The sequence below is a fragment of the Sinocyclocheilus anshuiensis genome, unplaced genomic scaffold (assembly GCF_001515605.1).
Source record: "Sinocyclocheilus anshuiensis isolate Anshui unplaced genomic scaffold, SAMN03320099.WGS_v1.1 scaffold49, whole genome shotgun sequence".
In the NCBI taxonomy this organism is placed as follows: domain Eukaryota; kingdom Metazoa; phylum Chordata; class Actinopteri; order Cypriniformes; family Cyprinidae; genus Sinocyclocheilus; species Sinocyclocheilus anshuiensis.
Window position 1 is genome coordinate 1290994 of NW_015539863.1, and position 22125 is coordinate 1313118.

At 36.2% G+C, this 22125-nt stretch overlaps 1 protein-coding gene across 1 annotated transcript in view; it reads right to left on the bottom strand.

The window, feature by feature from the left end:
• The window catches only part of arap2 (ArfGAP with RhoGAP domain, ankyrin repeat and PH domain 2), a 98532-nt gene that overhangs the window by 10263 nt on the left and 66144 nt on the right, over positions 1 to 22125 (bottom strand). Inside the window, exons 16-29 of the mRNA XM_016481337.1 lie at positions 19485 to 19629; positions 18907 to 19009; positions 18219 to 18411; positions 14777 to 14840; positions 13378 to 13541; positions 13002 to 13214; positions 12216 to 12321; positions 10861 to 11008; positions 8694 to 8762; positions 6723 to 6797; positions 6269 to 6386; positions 5282 to 5410; positions 3935 to 4071; positions 2618 to 2700 (exon numbers count right to left, since the gene is read on the bottom strand). Coding sequence (XP_016336823.1) covers positions 2618 to 2700; positions 3935 to 4071; positions 5282 to 5410; positions 6269 to 6386; positions 6723 to 6797; positions 8694 to 8762; positions 10861 to 11008; positions 12216 to 12321; positions 13002 to 13214; positions 13378 to 13541; positions 14777 to 14840; positions 18219 to 18411; positions 18907 to 19009; positions 19485 to 19629 — 1747 coding nt within the window. The remainder of the gene's footprint in view (positions 1 to 2617; positions 2701 to 3934; positions 4072 to 5281; positions 5411 to 6268; positions 6387 to 6722; positions 6798 to 8693; positions 8763 to 10860; positions 11009 to 12215; positions 12322 to 13001; positions 13215 to 13377; positions 13542 to 14776; positions 14841 to 18218; positions 18412 to 18906; positions 19010 to 19484; positions 19630 to 22125) is intronic.

Consider the following 22125-nt stretch of genomic DNA (forward strand, 5'->3'; position numbering starts at 1 on the left):
TATAAAATAAAACGCAAATTATAATCGGGCCTGTTTTAGGCTTTTCCTTATTTTTATATTTTAGACATCCATCAATTATGGTGATGAAAAAAAAAAATGGCTCGCCATCTCCTCATTGGATGTGCCTTAAGGGAGAAATGCATCTTTATGGATTACATAATGAAAGAGTTTCTATTTTCTAATTAAATTATTTCGTTTTAAAGTAGTAATTTAAAGCTTTCTATATATTTTTATCATGTCTGTGAGGCAATTCGCTGAATTTAGGTTCATCATTGTGAAGCGCTCCTGCTCAAGACCGAGACAGCAGAAAGTGTTTGTTTTCTTTATTTTATAAAAGCGCGTTTGGTCCCACTTTATATTAAGTGGCCTTAACTACTATGTACTTACATCAATAAATAAGTACAATGTACTTATTGTGTTCATATTGTATTACAAAACACTTTTGCTGCTATTGAGGTGTGATACGAGTAAGGTTAGGGACAGGTTTGGTGGTATGGGTAGGTTTAAGGGTGGGTTAAGGTGTAAGGGATGGGTCAACAGTGCAATTATAAATGTAATTACAGAAATTAATTACAGATGTAATTATACGCAGGTATTTTTAAAATATAAGTACAATGTAAAAACATGTATGTACACAATAAGTGCATTGTACCAAATGATTAATTTAAATATAAGTACATAGTTGTTAAGGCCACTTAATATAAAGTGGGTCTGCACGTTTTGTTGATATTGTGAGTGCACACAATTAAAAGTAGACCCAGTTTACAGTTTAGAATGATGTATTAATCTTACCTTTATGAGCAAAAATGACTGGTATTTTAAGTGGTTTCCACTGTTAGAAAAAAATGCAAGTGATCGCGCTGGCGCCTCCATGTCCTGCAGAGCGCGCTTCAGCTTCCACTCCAAACGATTGGAAATGCGTCTAACAGCGCACATTTATCTAGGTTAAACATTTAAACTAACATTGTGATATGCTTGAACTGTTTTATATCTATAGATTTTATTTTAGGCAAGTCGTGATGATTCGAGAAGGCTAAATTGATCAAACATATAGGCTATGATCAATTCACTGTCTGCCGCTGGCCGCTTGGTCCTTACTTTAAAAAAACTTGCATTTAACGAATAAAAAATGCTCCAAACATTTTTCTAAATTAACTATAAAAAACAAAATGAAACTAAATATAATAATTTTTCCATTACATACAAAACTGAACTATTTTAATAGCTGAAACATTGTTTTGTTCTCTGTTTTCATCTGTGAGCATGCTCTTGTCTTGATATATGTATTTTTCCATTTTGTTGAGTTTAAAATGTGACGCATTCGTTCTGCTCTCACTGATCTTTTTATTTTATTTTTTTATTTTTTTACCATCCCTCGGATGAAATCCTGCAGACACCCCTGATGGCCACGTTATATTAATTATGTTGTTTCCTTGTTTTAATTTAATTAAGTCATGGCCACAAATTAGTTCCCACAACTTACTAATTTGTGGCCACATATTATTAATTTGTTTTAGTTAAAGTGTGGCAATGTTGTATTAATTTGTTCCCTTGTTTTAATTTAGCTAAATCGTGGCCACAAATTTTTTTTGCAGAATTAATTCTTAATTAATGATCACGTTATCTTGTTTTTTTCCCTGCATGTCATGTGCAGGCTCCAACAATGTGTAAAATGTCATTTCCACCACACGTTATCAAACACCATACACCATTTGAAATGTGGTGAAATTGTCACTGTGGTAGAAATGTTCATGACGGTTCCTGTGATGCACGTATGTCCACTGTTGATCAAAGTAAACATGAGAGTGTGAAAATGAGTTCATTTTCTAGTCCAGGAAACAAAAGTGTCTATAGTTGAAGAAACACCCTCAAATGAACAAAAGCTAAATAGTATGCATGTCCTCAATGAAACATTCAAATAAAATAATGTGCAAACAGATTGAAAGTCATTTAAGGGTAAATTCTATTGTAAGAATCATGCCGTGGATACATTCACAAGGAAAATTATGAATAAATTATCATTAGCAAAAATGAATACACTACACGCACTCATAAATTACACTACAGCCATAAATTACAAAAACACAACATTATTGAAATGAAACAAATCCACAGTTAACAATTTTCCCAGCAGGAGAGAGAAAAACATAGTACAGGGTATTTGCTAAATTACGTTTAATGAATTTTGTAATTGTGAGATATAAATCTGCTTTCAGATTGACTGTGATAGTCTTGTTTCTGAGGGGGGCATTTGGCACTAAACCAAGCAGCTCTGTGTGTTTGGCACAAGAGATAAAGACTGAACTCTGAGCTCATCTGAACACAAAACCTAGAGTTAATGTCAGAACATTTATGAATCGATCTTAATTACACATTTAGGATTATTAATACATCTTTCAGTGTGGCCACACTAATTTTGAATAATTTGTTTAATACCACTGTTTGTGGGCTCTACGTGCTCCGGATTAAATCAAGTATCATAATGAGGGTTTGGGCAAATTGTTACAAAAAGCACCAGTTTGTTGATGAACTTGAGAAAGACACGATTAGGCAGCACTTTTTTTTAAATGTGAAAGATAAATAATTGTGTCAAATGGTTTAGATAAAAGACCATTACCTGCTTGTTGGTTTCAACTTCCTCCGTAGCCCTAAGTAACATTTAACAGACTTTAACGGAGCCTCTCTTTCTGGTTTGGTACTCTGTGGAAACAATAGCACATGTTTCAAAATCAACCCAGGGCTTTTATTTAAAAAATAATGCTGTGTCTACACATATTTTAAAGTACATACAACATAGCTCAAGATTAATGCTGCTTTATTACAATGCTATATATCTATCAAAATCCTCTCCAAACAATCAGCACCACTAAAACTGGTTCACATACTGTATGCAGAAAAGTAGCTGCTTTATTTCCCCCAGCTCATTCACTTGAATCAAAAGGGGAAAAAACTGCAATTTCCTGTTTACAGCTGTTGGGAGCCCAAGGGCATTGTGTAAACTAGCATGTGTCAACAACACTGTGTTGTTGCCTGGAAGGGATATACTTCGTACGTAATGCACTGCAAAACACGAGCGGCTCAGGCGAACACATCGACGACAGCAAAATGAGATCTAACCGAGAATCCTAACTTACAAAAAAAGCAAGAAACAGAAAACAAAGGCATCCGAATATCAATTAAATTTCTGCTTCACAGCCAATTCCCACCTTCTTCACTTGATAATTAGCTGAATATTCCGCAGCAGCCAGAAATTACACTAATTAAGGAAAGAACAGCCTTCATTCAGAGTGCCTTCGCCTCTATGCCTTCCCTCCATCTCTCTCACACACACACACACACATCCACACTTCGCTCAAATATCAGTTATTAACACATCCTGCACTCTTTAGGAGACTGTGTCTTAGCTCACGGAGCGTGTGCCCCTGAGGACGAGCAGATCGGCATGTGCACAGAGTGAATAAAGCAAGTATGAGGAGATATTACAGAGAGAGAACCTAACAGACTGCAGTCGTTTAAATCACTCTACTCATTTCAGAGGGTATGCGAAGTCCCACATTACTTTAATTCAAAATGAAAATAGCCATTAAGGGTTTATTTGTTTCCTTTTTTTTCCCTCCATGCTTATTACAAGCGGGCCCCTGCGATTGGCCCAAAGCAGGTAATTTCACATCCGCTGTGTTTTTTAATTACTATTTCATCTGTAAAGGCATGCTAAGAAAACAAACAGAGCTAATATGAAATGCCACGGTGAAAAATCTAAATTGGTAAACTGGCGACTGCTGAAGGGCCCCTGGCGAACAGAGATACTGCGCAGAGGTTGATCCCGATGAACAGCAGGGACGGAGATATTTAAATATTACCATGGGCAGAGATATTTAAAGACCATTCTAAGGATATTTGGAACCATCTAAGAGTGAAAATGTAGGAGACTTACTTTTATGTCTTTGTATAACAGCAGTTTTTTGTCTTGTAGTACCAGGTATCGGTCCTGAAACTTATTCCCCAAAAGCAGTTTGGAAGAACCATCTTTGAATTTGAGTTGCTCTCCTTTAATGAAATCTTTCAGTTTATCTGTCACGAACAAAGAACACCACAAAGAAAGCATATTGAGTCATACCATGAACTATTTATGAGACAGAACATACAAACTATACATATACTGCAAACAAACTATACATATACTGCAGCACTGCACCAGTGTAGCCCCCGCTACTTCAAACTCTAGCAAGGTGTCATACATTTTTAAAATGGCTAAAGTTGTACTGAAAAGCAAGTGAAATCTCATCTGCAACACATTTCCAGCTTAACACATTTGAGAGACTAGCACATACACATCCTGCCACATGAATAAACCTTTGCATCACAGGACTGCTTAATATATATTAATATCTTTAGTGAGGCATGTAGAGAAGCTATTACTCAGCGCAGGTAGAAGATTATGATTTCTGGCTGTCGTTACTGATGGTTTCAATAGGAAACCAAAAAGAGTGTAAATGCACTTTCTAAAAAAAAACCTGCTTTGCTTTTCTGCAACTATGCCATTTATCATCAAGAGTGAAAAATTGATCAGGAAATTGGTACAGAGACTCTAAAAAGTTATGAAATTAGGCCAGAATCAGAAAACTTTATGACTGATAGTAACTAGTGCTAGGTGATTTATCAGGCGATTTATTATATATTTGCAATGATTTTGTTGGCCACAAAGTTAATTCAGTTAATCGATTTAAAACTCAGATTTATGGATTTATTAGGGTCATCAACTGAAAATATTCACAATCTCCATGTGGGATGTTTCATATGATAAAATAAACACGAGAGAACTGAGACAGATGTCTGCAGTTTTAATAGCATCTCTTATTTAAATCTCAATAGCAAAAATTTGTGATATGGTAAAGTCTGATTCATTTAATCAGTTGAAACTGTCTGATTTTTACTTTTTAGTTATTTATATATTTTAGTCCTCAGCTGAAATTGTTGGCATTGGCATTTTAATGTTTTAGTACAAATATGTTAAAATGTAAAAAAAAATAATAATAATTAAATAAACAGTATCATTCTTCCTTGTGTTCATTTAGTATACTAAATACTAACAAGGCTAAAAAATATGAGATCTATATAAAAAAAAATAAGCACCGCTCTAAGAATAACCACAAGATAATCTTTGAATGTGGCTCCAATTAAACACTGACTGTAAATGTAATAAAACAATAAGGTTGTTTAATCTGTCGATCATAGTTTAGAGCGATCTGCTGGGGTGCATTAGGACATTCATTGTTGGTACCTGAGTTGGAATCTGTCATTTTAGAACCAGAATATTTCTTAATGAGCAGGAAGGCCGAGCTGGGATCCTCCAGAGAGCTCCACTCCAATACCTGCTCCAGAATCTTCTCTTTGTAGTGTAAGGGCCGCTCTGAGCACAGAGAGAAATGATGAACGCAAAGCTCCATCTGACTTCTTTCACAATTGATTGCGACTCCACAGAACAGAAAGGCCAGAAACATATGCTATGCAAATATATTAACACTTCTAGCTTCTAGCTAAGCAAGCTCGATTTCACACATCATTGTGCTTCAAAACATGTCAGAACGCAATTCATAGTATGTTTGATGGACTGCATGTTGCAATGTGGAGAGCGGACATTTGTGTAAATGTTGTGTAAATGTATACAATATGTTCCTGGACAAACATACAAAAGAGTCTCTAGAATCTAAAAAAATGAATCAGTAGGACTGTATATTCTTACATACAGATTACATGAAAAAAAAAAAACAATCCTCCTCATCATCACCACCCCCGAAAAAACAGTTTTTGCTTTGGGTTTGTCCTCCACACAAGCACAATTATGTGGTGCAAATTTGTAATTATCGCCACCCAATCTGACTATGATTAGAAAACACACTCAAGTGCAAAATAGATCCATTATCAAGTTGTAATTTGTAAAAAGGAAAACACAATGCTCGCTATTGGCAAAAATCACTCTTACACCACCTGGCTCTCCCTCCCACCAATGCATCACAATCTGTTAATAGTTTCGCATAACCCTCATGAAATAATAATAGTACTAATCATGCGCATTCACTTAGCTATTGAAGCATTTTAATGTGTGTGTAAGCCTTAGAGGAACATCATTAAATGCTCTAATAATTTGCTATACACTTGCTAAAAAGATGCTTTATGTAGAATTCACTCCCAAGTTAAATTTACTGATACTGATTTCAACTGTTTTTTATCGTTTAATTGTAAGATTTAACAGCAGCAGGACCCTTACCCATCTCTCCATTCTCAATGACCTCAAAAGTGGTCCAGAGATCTTGAGCTTTGACCTCCATCCCCTTCATCTCCAGAGTGCTGATGGCAAGCTCGTCTGACCTCATGCTAGGAGACACCTTATAGACACAGACATCAGTATTATTCTGTTTTCTGTGTTTTAAATGTTCAAGACTTCATTGCCTTGTGCGAAAGGATTTATCTACTTTTGCTGGAGGAGAAATGAGAGGAAAATAGGAAAAAAGATGTCAAAGAAGTGTCAAGGGAAAAAAACACTCTGAAGCAACCTCTATTAACTGAGGTTTACCTTGACTACTGATAAAACACAATTACTCTCACAATTAAATCAGACATGCCTTTGATTAACTGCGGTTTGATTTAGTCTGTGGCAGAATACCCTCTAGGTTCAGCCAAACAGTCACACACACACACCACAGAGAGCGAGGGAAACAAACCTTGATTAAACAGCACTTCTCTGGCTGCTTTTTTTCTAAGTAGACTTCAAATATCAGGTCACCAGCAGGAGAGAACTGTAAACACAGGTAACACAGAGAGACAAACACACACACACACACACACAACTTTAAATACATACTTAATTCATATAAATATATAGAAATAAAGAAAGAAAGAAAGAAAGAAAGAACACAGCTTATCTAAGAAACTAAGCACCCAGCTGTACAGCAGTCTTTGTGGATATAATACAAAAGCAATCAGCAGCCCATTCAGTTCAGACCAGCGTCTGTGTGTGTCTGACTAAATGACACACAGCTGGAGTCCCACACATCATTTAGCAGCATTACACAACAAAAGCTGGCAAACATCTTAGCTCATGTAAACCACAGATTAAAGCTCCTCTTCTAAACGAATGAAACTGCGTTGGCAAAATGTATTTAAATGTAGCGTAAATGACACATATGCTTCTGTAACTTTCTATAAGAACAGTGTATAAACACTCTTATTCAGATGTTCTGTGTCTTATACAACGAAACGTGGGTTTTTTTTTGCAGCCAGGGAATTGTACTAGTCAAAAGTTTGAACACAACTAGCCGAATACATGTTTCTACTATCTGATTTAGAGCAGTGGTTCTCAACCAAGGGGGCTGAGACACACTGCGGGGGCCTCAACAAACAGGGTGACTTAAAATGTTTTAATTACATTAAAAATAATTAAGTTAAATGCTATGTTAGTTGGCTAATATGTGAGCACCTCTGGATACTGTGCAGATGTAATATATGTGTTTAAATATATAAACCAGTATGAAGGGCCTTAAAATAATGTGTAGGAGAATAGGTGGCCACTGAGTCAAAAAGGTTGAGAACCACTAATCTAAAGGCTTATGCTTAAAATTAGTTTTTCCCATACATAAATGTGACCCGGGACCACAAAACCAGTCATAAGGGTCAATTTTTTTTAAATTGAGATTTATACATTATCTGAAAGCTGAATAAATGAGCTTTTCATTGATGTATGAAATGGATGAGAAATGTTGATGTTTGTTAGGATAGGAAAATATTTGGCTGAGATACAACTATTTGAAAATATGGAAGGGTGCAAAAAAATCAAAATATTATAAGGAAAATAGCCTTTAAAGTTGTCCAAATTAAGTTCTTAGCAATGCATAATACTAATCAAAAATTAAGTTTTGATATATTTACGGTAGGAAATTTACTAAATATCTTCATGGAACATGATCTTTACTTAATATCCTAATGATTTTTGAAATTAAAAAAAATGTGATAATTTTTACCCATGCAATGTATTATTGGCTATTGCTACAAAAATACCCATGTGACTTATGACCGGTTTTGTGGTCTAGGGTCACAAATGGGCCAGTGACATAACAGTCATGTTCGGTCCAGATCTATGATGTTTATGAAAAATAAATTAAAAATGCATTTCAAATAAAAATGACCTAAATTCATCTCTTCTGTGGTGATCATGCTTGTAATTCATGAATTTTGACTGGTATTGTATTGTGTTTCAGTGTGTGAATTTGAATGTGCTTAAGCGTTCAAAAGCTTCAAGTATTTTTCATGGGTCAGTTCCAGCATTGTCCTTGCCCAAACTTGAACACATTCACTGAAACTTTTTAAACTTGGACAGTAGCAAACAAAGGAAGATTAATTTGTTTTTCAGCTTATCTGAACAAATTGTTCCTTATGATGCCAGCGAGGTATAAAGCAGGAGACAGAAAGGTTAGGTAGTACAAAGAGCTTGATGTTTGCTCTAATTTGCTCAAAACAATACCAATACAAGTCAAAGTGATTCTGTGACCTGTAAAAACGTACACACATATATGCCAACACAAGGAGGTTAAAAGCTAAATGCACACATTTATGGCCTGTAACATCATGCTTTATAAAAACCCGCAAACACACACATACACACCTATTTAACAGGAAGGTTAAAAGGGGTGACTTACTCTGGTGTCCTTCCACCTGGTGATAAAGCTGTTTTCTTTCTCCATTTGCCTAACCTGCTCTTCACTGACCTGTTTTAATGGACCCACACAGATAAACACAGATTAAAGCCCCTGTGCACAGTAAACAGACCTGCTCACATCCCTAACAGCAAAGTCAGGGCATTTCAACTTTTCAAAAAGCATTCCATAAGTGGACAAGTTTGTAATGGCATGTCAGAAAACTTAGTTGAATGGTCAATAACATACATAAGTGGAATATAAGTTGTCAGATGATTTTAATATAAAATGGCCAATAATTGATATCTAATGGTGCAAGCTCATTATCCTATTTTTGCATTAAGATTCTAAATGTAAATATACTGGAAAAGAAATAATGTTCATTTAAAGCTAATCTTTAACACTGTTAAATGTAAGCTTAATACTTTCATACTGCACATTATGTTGTGATGCTTAAATGTATTTATAAGATATAGAATGAATGATTTTAAAATCTTTAGTTTTATAACAATACCTTGAATTTATTTAAGAGATATTTACTTAGCAGTTTGACAACATTGTCACATTTGTAAAAAACCAAACAAAAATGTTAACATATATAGTAAACTTTTAATTTACACCTGCATGCCTTGGTGTTATGCTGCATATTACTTTAGTGAAATTTCCCATATTTTTCTCTAGATCATGGCTGTTAGCAACACTAAACTTCACGTTTCACACGTTCTCCCTCTCTCCAAAAGTACAAGCGTGTGTATGTGCGAAGCCAGGGGGCCTATGAATGTACGAGCGGGCCGAGGGGGAATTAGCACAGCGCAGCACTGTAAATCCCATTACAGAGACACGCGTCCAAGTGCAACACGAACACCGTCCCCTTCTTCACACACTTACACTAAAGCTGCGCATTTCGCTGTGTTGAATGGAAATGCTTTTCACTGTTCATAGCACCATTGAGTTTGTCATATATACAGCTTGCCAGTTTGTTATAGCCCTCTCCAAATGAGGGGTTCAACACAAACAGGCATGGCCGGACTTATCATTGGGCTTGACTGGGCTGCAGCCCAGGGGCCCCGCCTTGTAGGGGCCCCGCCTTAACCCGTTTACATTTGTTCAGTTATGTGCCAGTCAGAAATTATTAGTCGCATTTCAACAGCGTGCACGGGCCAGCCGGGGCTAACAACTTCCAGCTTCCAACTACGACATTCGAAGCCATAATCAAACAGCATAAACTGGAATTTATGATTTTTTTTCACTTCGTCCGCGCCGAATCGCCGATTAATTTGTGATCACATGGCTACTTTAAATGGTTCCATTAAGCCTTTAGCCCAAAAGAGCGCACATTTACAAAGATAATGATAAATTCTCACATGTTCACGCCTCACTTCTTTACAGAGGATGATTCTATATTATATTAATGTTCCACTAAATTAATCTGAAGAGTTTTGAGTGCTCGCTCCCGTCTAAAGACTATAGAATACCCTAATATCTTACAGGGACTTTGTCCCGTCTCACTACCTCCACACAAAGTGGAGTTTTCTGGGTGCTCACGGTCACATCCAAAGCACCGAGCACACGAAGCCGCAAAAACACCTCCAGAAAAAGTTATGGTTTTCATTGTTTCTGAGTCAAGTAACCTTGCATTTTAATAAATAATGTTACATAAAGACAAGTAAACGGTCAGTATAAATGAACAAGTACTAGCAATAGCACAAGGATACAAATGAAACAAACTGTGCTTTAACTTTTTCAGGTAGGCTAGCCTAAAACTAACAGTAGCTGCTACTATTCAGGAACAAAATACTATGATGTATGAGGGCATTTGTAGTATAGGTATGGGGCCCAAACATAACCTCAAGCCCAGGGGCCCAGGGGCCCAGGGGCCCCCGGCTCCGTAAGTCCTGCCCTGCAGACAGGCGTCTATTTTCATGAGCAATAATTCGAATGGACAAGAAGATCAATGTCTCACGTCCATTTCTTCAGTAATAAAGAGACCACAATTGACTACTAAATCAAGTTCTTGTGTATTAATAAAAAGGGTATAACAGTATAAATTATTAATTAACCCAACACACCTGTGAAAACAACACTGTGAAATGTTTAGCAGGTCATTGGGACTCAAGCGACAAAGATCAACTAGGTCTGGATCCTGAGATAGGACACACGTTTAACTCACAGAGAAGAGCTGGATGTAATTGTTGATGAGGTCTTCCACCACACGGGTCTCCTGAGCTGTGTGTCCTTCCGTCTGAAACAGGCATGAGGAGAAAACACACGCCAGATTCTGCGTGTTCATCTGGTTGATATGCGAGCACCTCTGGATCCTGTGCAGATATAATATATGTGCATAAATATGGGAATATTTCTGGAAAAAGACCTACATAAATCATAGATGAGTAAACACACACCATCCATACAAATATATACACTTCTGAATTCACTGAATTCTGTGTGCAATTTGTAATAACTGTTGCAGCTCTTGCATGCAAGCTCAAGCTTAAGTGAAGTAGTATAGCAGTATAACTATTTTATGATGCCTAAATTAAATTGTAATATTTACATAGATTGACTTATGTATTTTTTAATTATTTAATTTATTTAATTACACTACTGTTGAAAATTTTGCTGTCTGTAGGATTTTTTTTAATGTTTCTGAAAGGTCTCTTATGCTCATCAAGTCAGTAAAACCGTTATATTGTGAAATATTATTGAAATTGAACATAACCATTTTCTATTTTTATGTTTAAAAATGTATTTTATTCCTGAGATGCAAATCAGAATTTATATAAGCCATTCCTCCATTCTTCAGAACCATCCTTCAGAAATCAACGTAATACTTTGATTTGCTGTTTAAGAAATTGTGTTATAATTATCAATGCTGAAAACAGTTGTTCAGCTTAATATTTTTGTGGAAACCACGAGAAATAGAAAATGTTCAAAACAACAGTATTTATTTGAAATAGATTTTTTAATGCAAAAGTCTTTACTGCCTTTAAACTCAAAGTATTTAAGTATTATGTCCAAGTTAAAAAAAAATAATTCTTACTGATGCCAAATTTTAACGGTATTGTAAATACAGCACTTATCATATTGGAAAAACATATTTGATCAGAAAAGTTTTTGTTGGCACTGTGTTATTGCTAGCAGAACTTTAAGGCAGTTTTATGAAGAAAGCTATGGCAGGAAGTGAGTAGATTTAAATAAAAGCACATATAAGCAACAAAAGAATGCAGTCAGGTGTAAATGCTGTGTAGACCTGAACAAAGCAAAACGATTATTGTACATCATGGGGGAAATGTTAGGCTACACTCCAAATATGCCAAAAGGGCCAATTAAGCCTTCTTCAAACAATTACAGTCATTACAAGAATATTTCGAGCAATCTGACATACCCAGTGAGGGTTTGGAGTGCCCATGTTTACTGTGAGCTATTTAACCAGACTTCAAACATTAACACAATACCAACTGGAAATGTTACTGGCTTCAGAGGATGTAATTGCAGAATGTTGTTGTTGTAAAAAGGGGAAATTACCTGTACAAATGCTGCAGCAGAGCACCAAGTGTTGACCTGTTGACTTTGGGTAAACTCTGAATGTAGGATGAATATTTTTGCACTCTGACCTTCTCATCCTGTTCATCTGCATTTATGAACAATAAACACTATTTAAGGTAGAAATGTAATGTGAATCCACATAAAGTTCTGTTTGCATTTTACACCAAAAAAAATATCCTTGACCAAGCCCCTTAAAGGTGCATTCAGTAGTTTGGTGCTGGTTTATACTCACACCATATGAAGACTGCGCTCATACTAATTTTCTATAAAAAGTGTTTTAATTATACATGATGCCAGTCAACCAACTTAATGCATTTTGCCATCATAAAATGACGAAGATAATCCACATGCTCATTAGCTGATGCCTCTGTAGATACGCTAGTAGCGTTTCATGATGTAAAGAGTGAAAATCAGTCAAAAGAACACACTTTTGCTTTTATCGTGCTTTGCCAGTGGAAACAATGTGAGAATCAGTACCTCTACAACTGAAAAAGCAAAAAAGATATGAAGCCAGAAGGCTGACAAAAACAAAGACAAAAAATAAAGATCATGCTGATCCACATCGATAGATGGCAGTGTGGCATCTAACACTACTGTGGTAACTGTACTTAAAGTACAAAAAGAATGCTGATGCAAACACTAGCTAAAGAACTATTGAACACACCTTTAATAACAACCAACTGGACTTCAGAGTAGTTTGATCTATAATTGAACACAAATTAATGTTCATTCACAGGAACAGATTAAGTGGTTGGCAGCACTAACCAAGGGCAGAGATCCAAAAAGGGTACAGCTCTTTAGCCAACAGAGCATCTTCACTGTGAGACAGGAAGCTCTTGAGTGTGTCTGTGATGTCCTCTAGCCGATGGTCTTGAGCCCGTAGCTTAACAACCCGAGCATTCTTGGTAAAGTCCTGCAGGAGCTGGGCCACACGGCCCGGGTCACCGTTCTTCTGGTAGATTCCCTCATAACACAAACCTGGGGGAAAGGTCAACGGTAAGAGCTTTGTGAGATAACATTATAGTGTCCTTTATGATATAATTTAAAAAAATAATAGTAATAATTTTCAAAAATTAGATACATTAAATACTTCACAATGAAATACAATTGTTTAGATCTCATAGGAATATAAACAACTTACCATATTGGGTGACAAAAGCAATGCAGCTATCCACAATGATAGGAACATCATTTTTATTCATCTGCTGGTTGCCGAGAGCCATACCATCTGTCCCAGCTGCCAACTGGATGGAAGAATGCCACAGTGCAAAGTCCTGCTTGGCTATGCCATGTATGTACACAGTTCTGTATTTAAAAAAAAGAAAAACACACACATGCACATACACATTTACAAATTAAAATATAATTCACAAAAATAGGAGTTATGACAGCATGGCGACAACACTGTACACTTCAGTTCAAAAGGCTCTTATGCTTACCTAATTGACCAAAAATACAGTAAAAACAGAAATATTGTGAAATATCATTACAATTTATAATAACTGTTTACTATTTTTATATATATAAAAAAATAATTTATTTCTGTGATTGTAAAGCTGATTTTTCAGCAGTCATTACTCCAGTCCAGTGTCAAATTAACCTCCAAAAACCATTTCTAATAAGCTAGGTGCTCAAACAACTTTTCATATATCAATGTTAACAACAGTTGTTATGCTTTTTCAGGATTCCTTGATGAATAGAAAGTTGAAAAGAACAGCATTTACAGGTGCATCTCAATAAATTAGAATGTCGTGGAAAAGTTCATTTATTTCAGTAATTCAACTCAAATTGTGAAACTTGTGTATTAAATAAATTCAATGCACACAGACTGAAGTAGTTTAAGTCTTTGGTTCTTTTAATTGTGATGATTTTGGCTCACATTTAACAAAAACCCACCAATTCACTATCTCAACAAATTAGAATATGGTGACATGCCAATCAGCTAATCAACTCAAAACACCTGCAAAGGTTTCCTGAGCCTTCAAAATGGTCTCTCAGTTTGGTTCACTAGGCTACACAATCATGGGGAAGACTGCGGATCTGACAGTTGTCCAGAAGACAATCATTGACACCCTTCACAAGGAGGGTAAGCCACAAACATTCATTGCCATTCTAATTTGTTGAGATAGTGAATTGGAGGGTTTTTGTTAAATGTGAGCCAAAATCATCACAATTAAAAGAACCAAAGACTTAAACTACTTCAGTCTGTGTGCATTGAATTTATTTAATACACGAGTTTCACAATTTGAGTTGAATTACTGAAATAAATTAACTTTTCCACGACATTCTAATTTATTGAGATGCACCTGTACTTGAAACAGAAATATTTTGTAACATTATAAATGTCTGTTGACATTACTGCCACTTTAGATTATTTTAATGTGTCTGAATACACAAAATAAAGTATTAATTAATTTCTTTCTTACTTTCAATGAATAAATAAAATCCCAAACTTTTGAATGATAGTGTATGTTTACTGAAACTTAATATCAGCAGTCTTTTATGTTGCATTATGGTGTTAGGCATCTAGTGTACTGTACCTCCCACTCTCAACCATGAGTAAGACCTGAATCTTCTCATCACCCTCCATATGAGTGGACACAGCTGAGGAAAAAAATATAGGAAAAACTTTGCTGAAGCAGTCCATAACTCTATTACCTTGACAGAATGATAAAAGCACTCTTAGACAAACTAAAATGAAAAGCATTAAGAGTGAAAGAAAACAGAGGAACATGAAGTTAAACAAATGATGAGAGCTTTAGTGTTTTGTAAACTTTCCAGCTGTAGTAAGTGGAGCAGAAAGCTGAGTGCTGCTGGTCATTAGTTTCTACTGCAGTACATGAGAAGACTGCCTCAATGAACCCATCAGACACATGCACAGTTGTACATACACATTCAGAGTCATTGATTCTTCAACTAATCTTCCTCACATCTGTCATTTTCCCACTACCTTTTGTCTCTCTCTTTCCCTCAAGTGCCAGACCAATATTGCAAATCATATTCAATGACCAAAACTCTCCATCAATCTTTGTATTATGTTTAATTAATTAATCAAATTCATAGAGTCAATCACTTGTGCATAAATTCCGAGATTAATCCATTTCAGAGTAATAAAAACACAACCAAATCAAAACAGGTCAAGTGAGAACAAAATTGCTCAAATATTTTTGAAACTCAATACTCAACCAAAATCAACCGAAACATAGGAACTTAAGTGCTAAAAACAAGCACTTTAATTGTTGCACTTTAGCCATTTTCAAGGTTGGCAAATTTTGTTTACCAATGTTATTGAAAGTGATTTTATAAAAAGGAAAGGAGCGCTACTGGGCACACATAAGGTTTATTAAAAGCCATTACTGAAAAGAGGCAAACATTCACTATCACAGTTCGATAAAAACAAACACCACTCACTTCATCCTTTTAACCTCCCTTAAACATTAACGCCCTTAACTTTTATTAAGGAATTAAAATACGGAATTAAACCAAACAGCCTTGTAGTGCTGGGACTAGCATTGAGATTCCAATAACACCTCTCTCGGCTCTCTTTTTCTTGTTTACACATATATGTAAATTATTTACAAGGGAAGAATGACTTCAGATTACAGGTGGCCAGCGAGCTTCCTTTGCATTTAGTGAGGGTTTAGATTATTTTAACAGATGAAAGAGAGGTCAATTTTAAAAGTAATTATGCTTAAAGTTCCCAATGGACATACAGTTTTTATTGCAATAACACAACTGTTGAACAAAAGGATTGATACGACTTTCAAAAATACATTAATTTTTATCTAACTTTTGCCTTAATGACAGCAGCACTCAAGCAGCATAAACTTCATAAGTTTGTGTAAAAAAGGTCTCTAGCATGATCTGAGATGATCCAAAGAGCATCTCGAACTTCAATCTGACCAACGGTACAGAGTCACATGATCAATGTCACAAGTTTATTTTGATTAACTAGAAATAGTACAGGACCTGAAATATTTCTCAAATGTGTCTTTCAAATTTAAGGTTGTGTTTATATTTGTAGTTCAGTTCCTTTGGTCCCTTAGCCCTGCTTTGTTTAGTGTTCATTTTAACACTGAATCTAAAGATACAAAACAAAATGCATAAGGATATGGTCACAACCTAATGCCCTAAATTAGATTTTTTTTTAATCCCAGATTTTCAATGTGGCCTCAGACTTTTGGACCCCACTGTACATGAGGCACCTTTTAAGATCTTCAAGAACAAATATCGGATTTCTTATATCGGAGAACCTGCATGTACTTGCGTGACACATTTCAGGACCATGGACAGCAAAGCCTTTGACAAATACTATAACATTACATACTGTCATTCAGGAAGTTTATAGGAACTATTCAGAGGAGCTTTGAAGCATTTACTTACAAAAGACTATGAGAATTCCTTTCAAAAGCCTTTGTAGACAAAATATTATGTATGACTTTCAGATGTAATTTCTACACAAGGCTTTTCCATTGCTAAATGGATGAATCTGACATTGCTCTCCTGTTTATGGCAGGAGCGAGTAAAAGAGGGTGAGCTAGGGCAAGCTGTAAACTGCTGGTCTGCCTATGTCTGTGTCCTAATCTAATTTCACAGAGTTTCAGCCCTTTGAGGCCCATATGTTCTGTCGCTATAGAGATCTTAAACCACTGGAGACGCTTCGTTAGCGCGCCACGCTACATTTCAAGGCTCCGCAAACTGTTGAGGCATCACCCTCTTAATCCTGCCCCGAGTATGTTGGCTTTCTGGATTTGATCCTTTTTTTGGCCTTGAACGGATTAGGAAAAAAAGAGATTCATTGATTTTTCCTGCCTCGTTCTAGCGCAATTGATTGAAAATGTTGCAAATCTGGTCCATGGGTGCCAAGATCGTGTCAACTACCTCCCGCCCAAACACGATTGCCATCGGCAACCGCGGTCTCCCTTGGAGACAGACGAGACGTGTGACCAGACGAATCTTTTAGAGACTTGGGAACGGAGTCAAACATTAGCACACTGAATGCCAACCAGGAAATACTAGCAATAGACAGAGAAGGCACAGAAGACTAGGGCTAATATTTCAGACGAGATTTCAAGAAGATGATCGTGAGGCTCAAGGTGTCTCTTGCTAATACTGAGACACTTTACCTCAGACATCACTAATGTAATTCATTAAAAGAATAGACAATATGGACAATCTTTTTAAACAGATGATCCAAAAAATGCCTACTGAGAGCATATAATGAGTGTGAAAAAATTGCTAGAATTAAAAGCGCACATACAAACACACATTCAGTGGTCAATTTTAGGATTAGTTCACCCAGAAACTATGAACTTGAATGACTTTCTTTCTTCTGTAGAACACAAAGGGAGAATAATGTGATGGAAGCAGTTACATCCATTAGAGACTATCGTTTTTAAGCTCCAAAAAGGATGCAGTAACACAATGAATGTATCATAAATGCTATGTTATTGTCATAGCATTTTATTGTCATTATGTCATTTAGGATGAAGTACTAAAATTAGTAAAAAAAAAAAAAACTAAAATAAAATTTTTTTTAAAAGCTATATAAACAACATATGTATAGCTATATAAACAAAAAACTAATACAGAACTACTAAAAATTAAACTAAAAATAAAACAGTAAATATAAAAATCAAAGCTAATTCAAAATATAAATAAATATTATCATAGTATATAAATAATACTAAAATAGCACTTTTCCTCACACAAAGCTATCAAGTAAGTCCAAAAGACTAGCAGACTAAAAGACTTTATTGACGACTTTCATGATACTTTGTAATGGTGAGGGGTTTTTTTAGGTCATTTTAGAGCTTGGCAGTCCCAGTCTCATTTACTTTCATTATATTAAAAAGAATAGCCATGATAAATCTTTCAAAAACTAAACAAAAGAAAGAAAGTCATACAGGTTTGGAAAAACATGGATGAACTGTTTCCTTAATATCTTTCATTCGACTGGTATGCATGCATATTTGTCCTCACTAAGCTCCTGTAGGCGTTTGAGTTGAAGAACTCCCTCCTCTTCATCTATATCTCCAGAACAGAAGTAGAGTTCTGAGCCCACCAGAGCAAACCATCCCATTCGCCAATGATAAAGGTCATGACCCTCTTTATAGCGCAGTCGGCCAATAAGCTCACTGTCCAGCCTCAGCAGAGCATCTGCCCTCGCGTTGAGCTCTCTCGGCCACCGTAGTTTTCTGCCAAACAGAAACTACAGCTAACCCTGGAGTTGCATTAAACCGGCATATACAGATAGAAGTACAAACACAAACACACTTTGAACATTCCCTAGCTGAGCTCTCAGAGTTACGCAAACACTTCAGCCTAGACACTAGCACCTCCACACTTCACTTAAATGGGAATTCATGTGAGTGTGCGTGTGTGTGTGTGTGTGTGTGTGTGTGAGTGAGGGATGAGAGGCAAGTGAGATGGATCTGTTTGAAGGAGTAATAGCATACACCCACTCGCACAAGAAAAACACTAACGCACACCGACACAACAGGGACAAAGACACAATAAAATGACCTTCAAGAGTCTATGCATACAGCACACTGCGGCAAACGCTGCAATTCATATTTAAACACAGACGCACACATATGCTGAACCCCTGCAACGTTGAAGTTGCGCTAAATCTTTTAAGAGTTATTTTATGTGTTCGAGTGAGTGTAACCTTGGCGATGGCATGTGTCCAATCCTGCTGTGCGTCTGAGGTCTCCGCTCCAAACACCAGCACTCTCTGAAAGCGCAGGTACAACTCAAAGGTGAACACTGGCCTGAGGGAGGTGTGGAAACAGCACAATTAACACACACACACAAAGTGACTGAAACACACACATGCCCACATGCTCACAGCTGTGAAACCGAAAGGATGGTGATTAATCTCTGTTAGTCTTTTGCTCTTACAATAAACAGCTGAACGCTGGAGATTAATCCAAGGGGAAAGGTCACTCTCTTAATGGCTTTAACAGCTCTGACTTGTGGCCCACATTTTTGGACAGGGGGATATTTCTGTTACAGTAGTGAGAGCAAAAGAATTCAAGAAAAAGGGGGATTTCAGGCTAATCGGGTTAGAGGTCGGCCAGCATGTCGGTTTCTTCTCATTTCTTGTTAGTGTATGGAAACTCTGAGGTGTGGTCACATCTAAAACACTTTCCGTAACTTCTAACCCACAAAAGGTGGTCAAATGAATGAGTTCATTAACAAGATGGTGTGAGAGAAAGAGATAGAGAGGGAGGGGGAAACACGTACCCTGTTTCGGTGATGTTCTCAGTGTTGTTGATGGCCAGGCTCACCACATCGCTGACGTCAACCCGGCCTATGGGTAAAGCGTTCTTCTCATTTTCATAGTAACTAAGGAATCCACCTTCCATCGTACACCAACGGCGGACCAAGTCTGAAACATACAAATAGAAAAACATGAGATTTAACTACTGAGTACTACTGTAGATTCAATTATAGATTCTTCATCACACTTAGTAGTACTTGCTGTTATTGCTCATACAGACAGATTTAAACAACTTTAGTGCATAAATTCTGTACTGTTGCACTATAGACATGAATGACAGACAATTCCACAGGTAAAATCCAGTCATTTCAACAGGAATCCACATGATTGGAGTCTCACATGAAGGTGAAAAAATTCCCTGTGCAGATTTAGTTTGTGTTCAAATTGGTCAGGCAAATTCACCAACAGAAAGCTGCGCAGTTTGAAAGTGACTTTTGTCTGAATAGCGCTTCAAGCATGCAATTTTGACAATAGACTTTTTTTTTAATTTCACCAAAATTTGGTAACATGACTGCACCTTTAGAGTTGCTTTGAAGGATGAATGTGATAAACATCCAGAACATGTTAGCAACCACATAGTAATGTGTTAAAACATTTAGACTACATTTTAAAATTTTATATGTTCATAGTAGGCTCTCTATTCACTCAGCGTACTTTAGGATTTGCTTATTACAATACAATTTAAAGAAACCAAAGAGTTTCTAAAGAAGGCCAGTGGCAACAAAGGGTGAACAACTTATTTTCTTAAGTGGATATACTGTATTAATGTTCTTAAGAATTCAGAGCAGATTCACAGCCCTTTATATGGTGGATTATCCCATAGTTACCACATTATGAATTCTTTATCTACTACTATTTTAAAGACATTAAAAAAGGTTTAAAAGATCCTTAAAGAATTCTTTAAAATATAAACCAGGTATGATCCATAAAGAGTAACCAGAAACAGCAAATAAAAAAAAACTGGAAATGATCTACTCAAGAAAATAAAAAGAAACTTAAAAATGCCAAGTTATTTAGCCATACATTATTCAAATGTATTTAATGAATTCAAGCTTATCTAACTTATTATGTTTCTGTTCAAGTAATAAATAATTTATCAGACACTTAAATCTAGTGTCCTATCAGTACAGTTCACTTATTGGCTCAGTCCTTTTAGTCAGCAGTTTTCTGATTATGAGTATTACCCTCAACACCACTTTTACTGTTCACAGCCACCTGCTGGGTGCAGGACAGGTTCTGATATGTAATGTACATGCCGGGACAAAATTATATGTAATTTTAAAATCAGATAAAATTGTATGATTTTACAAGTGCTTTACTCAACACTGAGAGTGTGTTGAGTTACAAAGCACAAGTAAATCTGACAAGACCATTTAATAAAACCAAAACAACAAATAACAGTTTCCTCCCAAAGCAAACATTTAAAAAAGGATTTAATTAAACAAACCGATATTTCATCATGTGAAATATCAGAAACACTGATATTTAATGTTATGAGTCTGAATGCCTTTAAAGAGGTGTTTAAAAATGCAACAAAAACATTAATGCTACCTAAAAGCTTTTTATACCCTGTTTGACATCACATAAAAGTGCAGTTTAAATCTATAAAAGATACATCAAGGAATGTTAAGGCCTGTAAAGAGAGCACATTAAGTACTAAAATCCAAGAGATTCTCTGCAATCTGAGAGGGCTTCTGTTCATCATAAATATTTCAATAAGACGTTACACTCTTTTTCTAACTATTACATTCAGTTAGTTAAATATTACTAGCTTTGTTCAACACAATCTAAAATATTCAGAGCATAAGTCATTTTCATATAATACAACTGTCATTTGTCTTGTGAAAATGCTGACGGTCTCTTTCTCAGCGGAAAAGATTGTGTGATGTTTCCAGAGGGGAGCTATTAGACAAAATAGTGGATCTTAACTCTATCCTCGTGTTACAGTGACACAATGTTTTGTTCCTGACAATGCCTCACCTGATTCATCTATAAAACTGGCACTTCATTAATCCAGTTAGCTGGGTTTTGTGAGGGAACAAACTGTTCTGTCGGCAATGTCAAGACGATAGTTAAGAGACACTAAATGGGCAAGGAAGGGTTATCCATGTGACATTCAGAGTGATATTTAACTTTTAAAGTGATGGTACGAAACAAAATGTTGATCAGTGAGAAACTTTAGGAGACAGCATTGGTAATTGGTGACCGTTTGGCAATATCACAACACATTAATGCGGTGTGTACATACACATGCACACAAGTCCACAGGCAGCTGGCATTTACTATCAACAACTATCCAATGTGGCCGTCTCTCAGTATCAAGTGTGGCGTAATACAATAAATTGCTGGTATTTATTTCCCTCACACCTCTTCACCTCATCTGTCTGAACCTCTCCAGCTCAAATGCCACCACAGTAAGTGCACAAAAACCCTCTTGTCACTGACTTTTCATTTTCTTTTTTACAAAGGGTATGGATATATAATCTCTGAACCAGTGTTCTCAGGAAACATGGAGAGGTGTCCTTTTCATTAGTCATTATATTTGAATTTGCACATCATGTGGACAAGGGTCTTTGTCTACTTCAACTTCATCAGAGTCTTCAA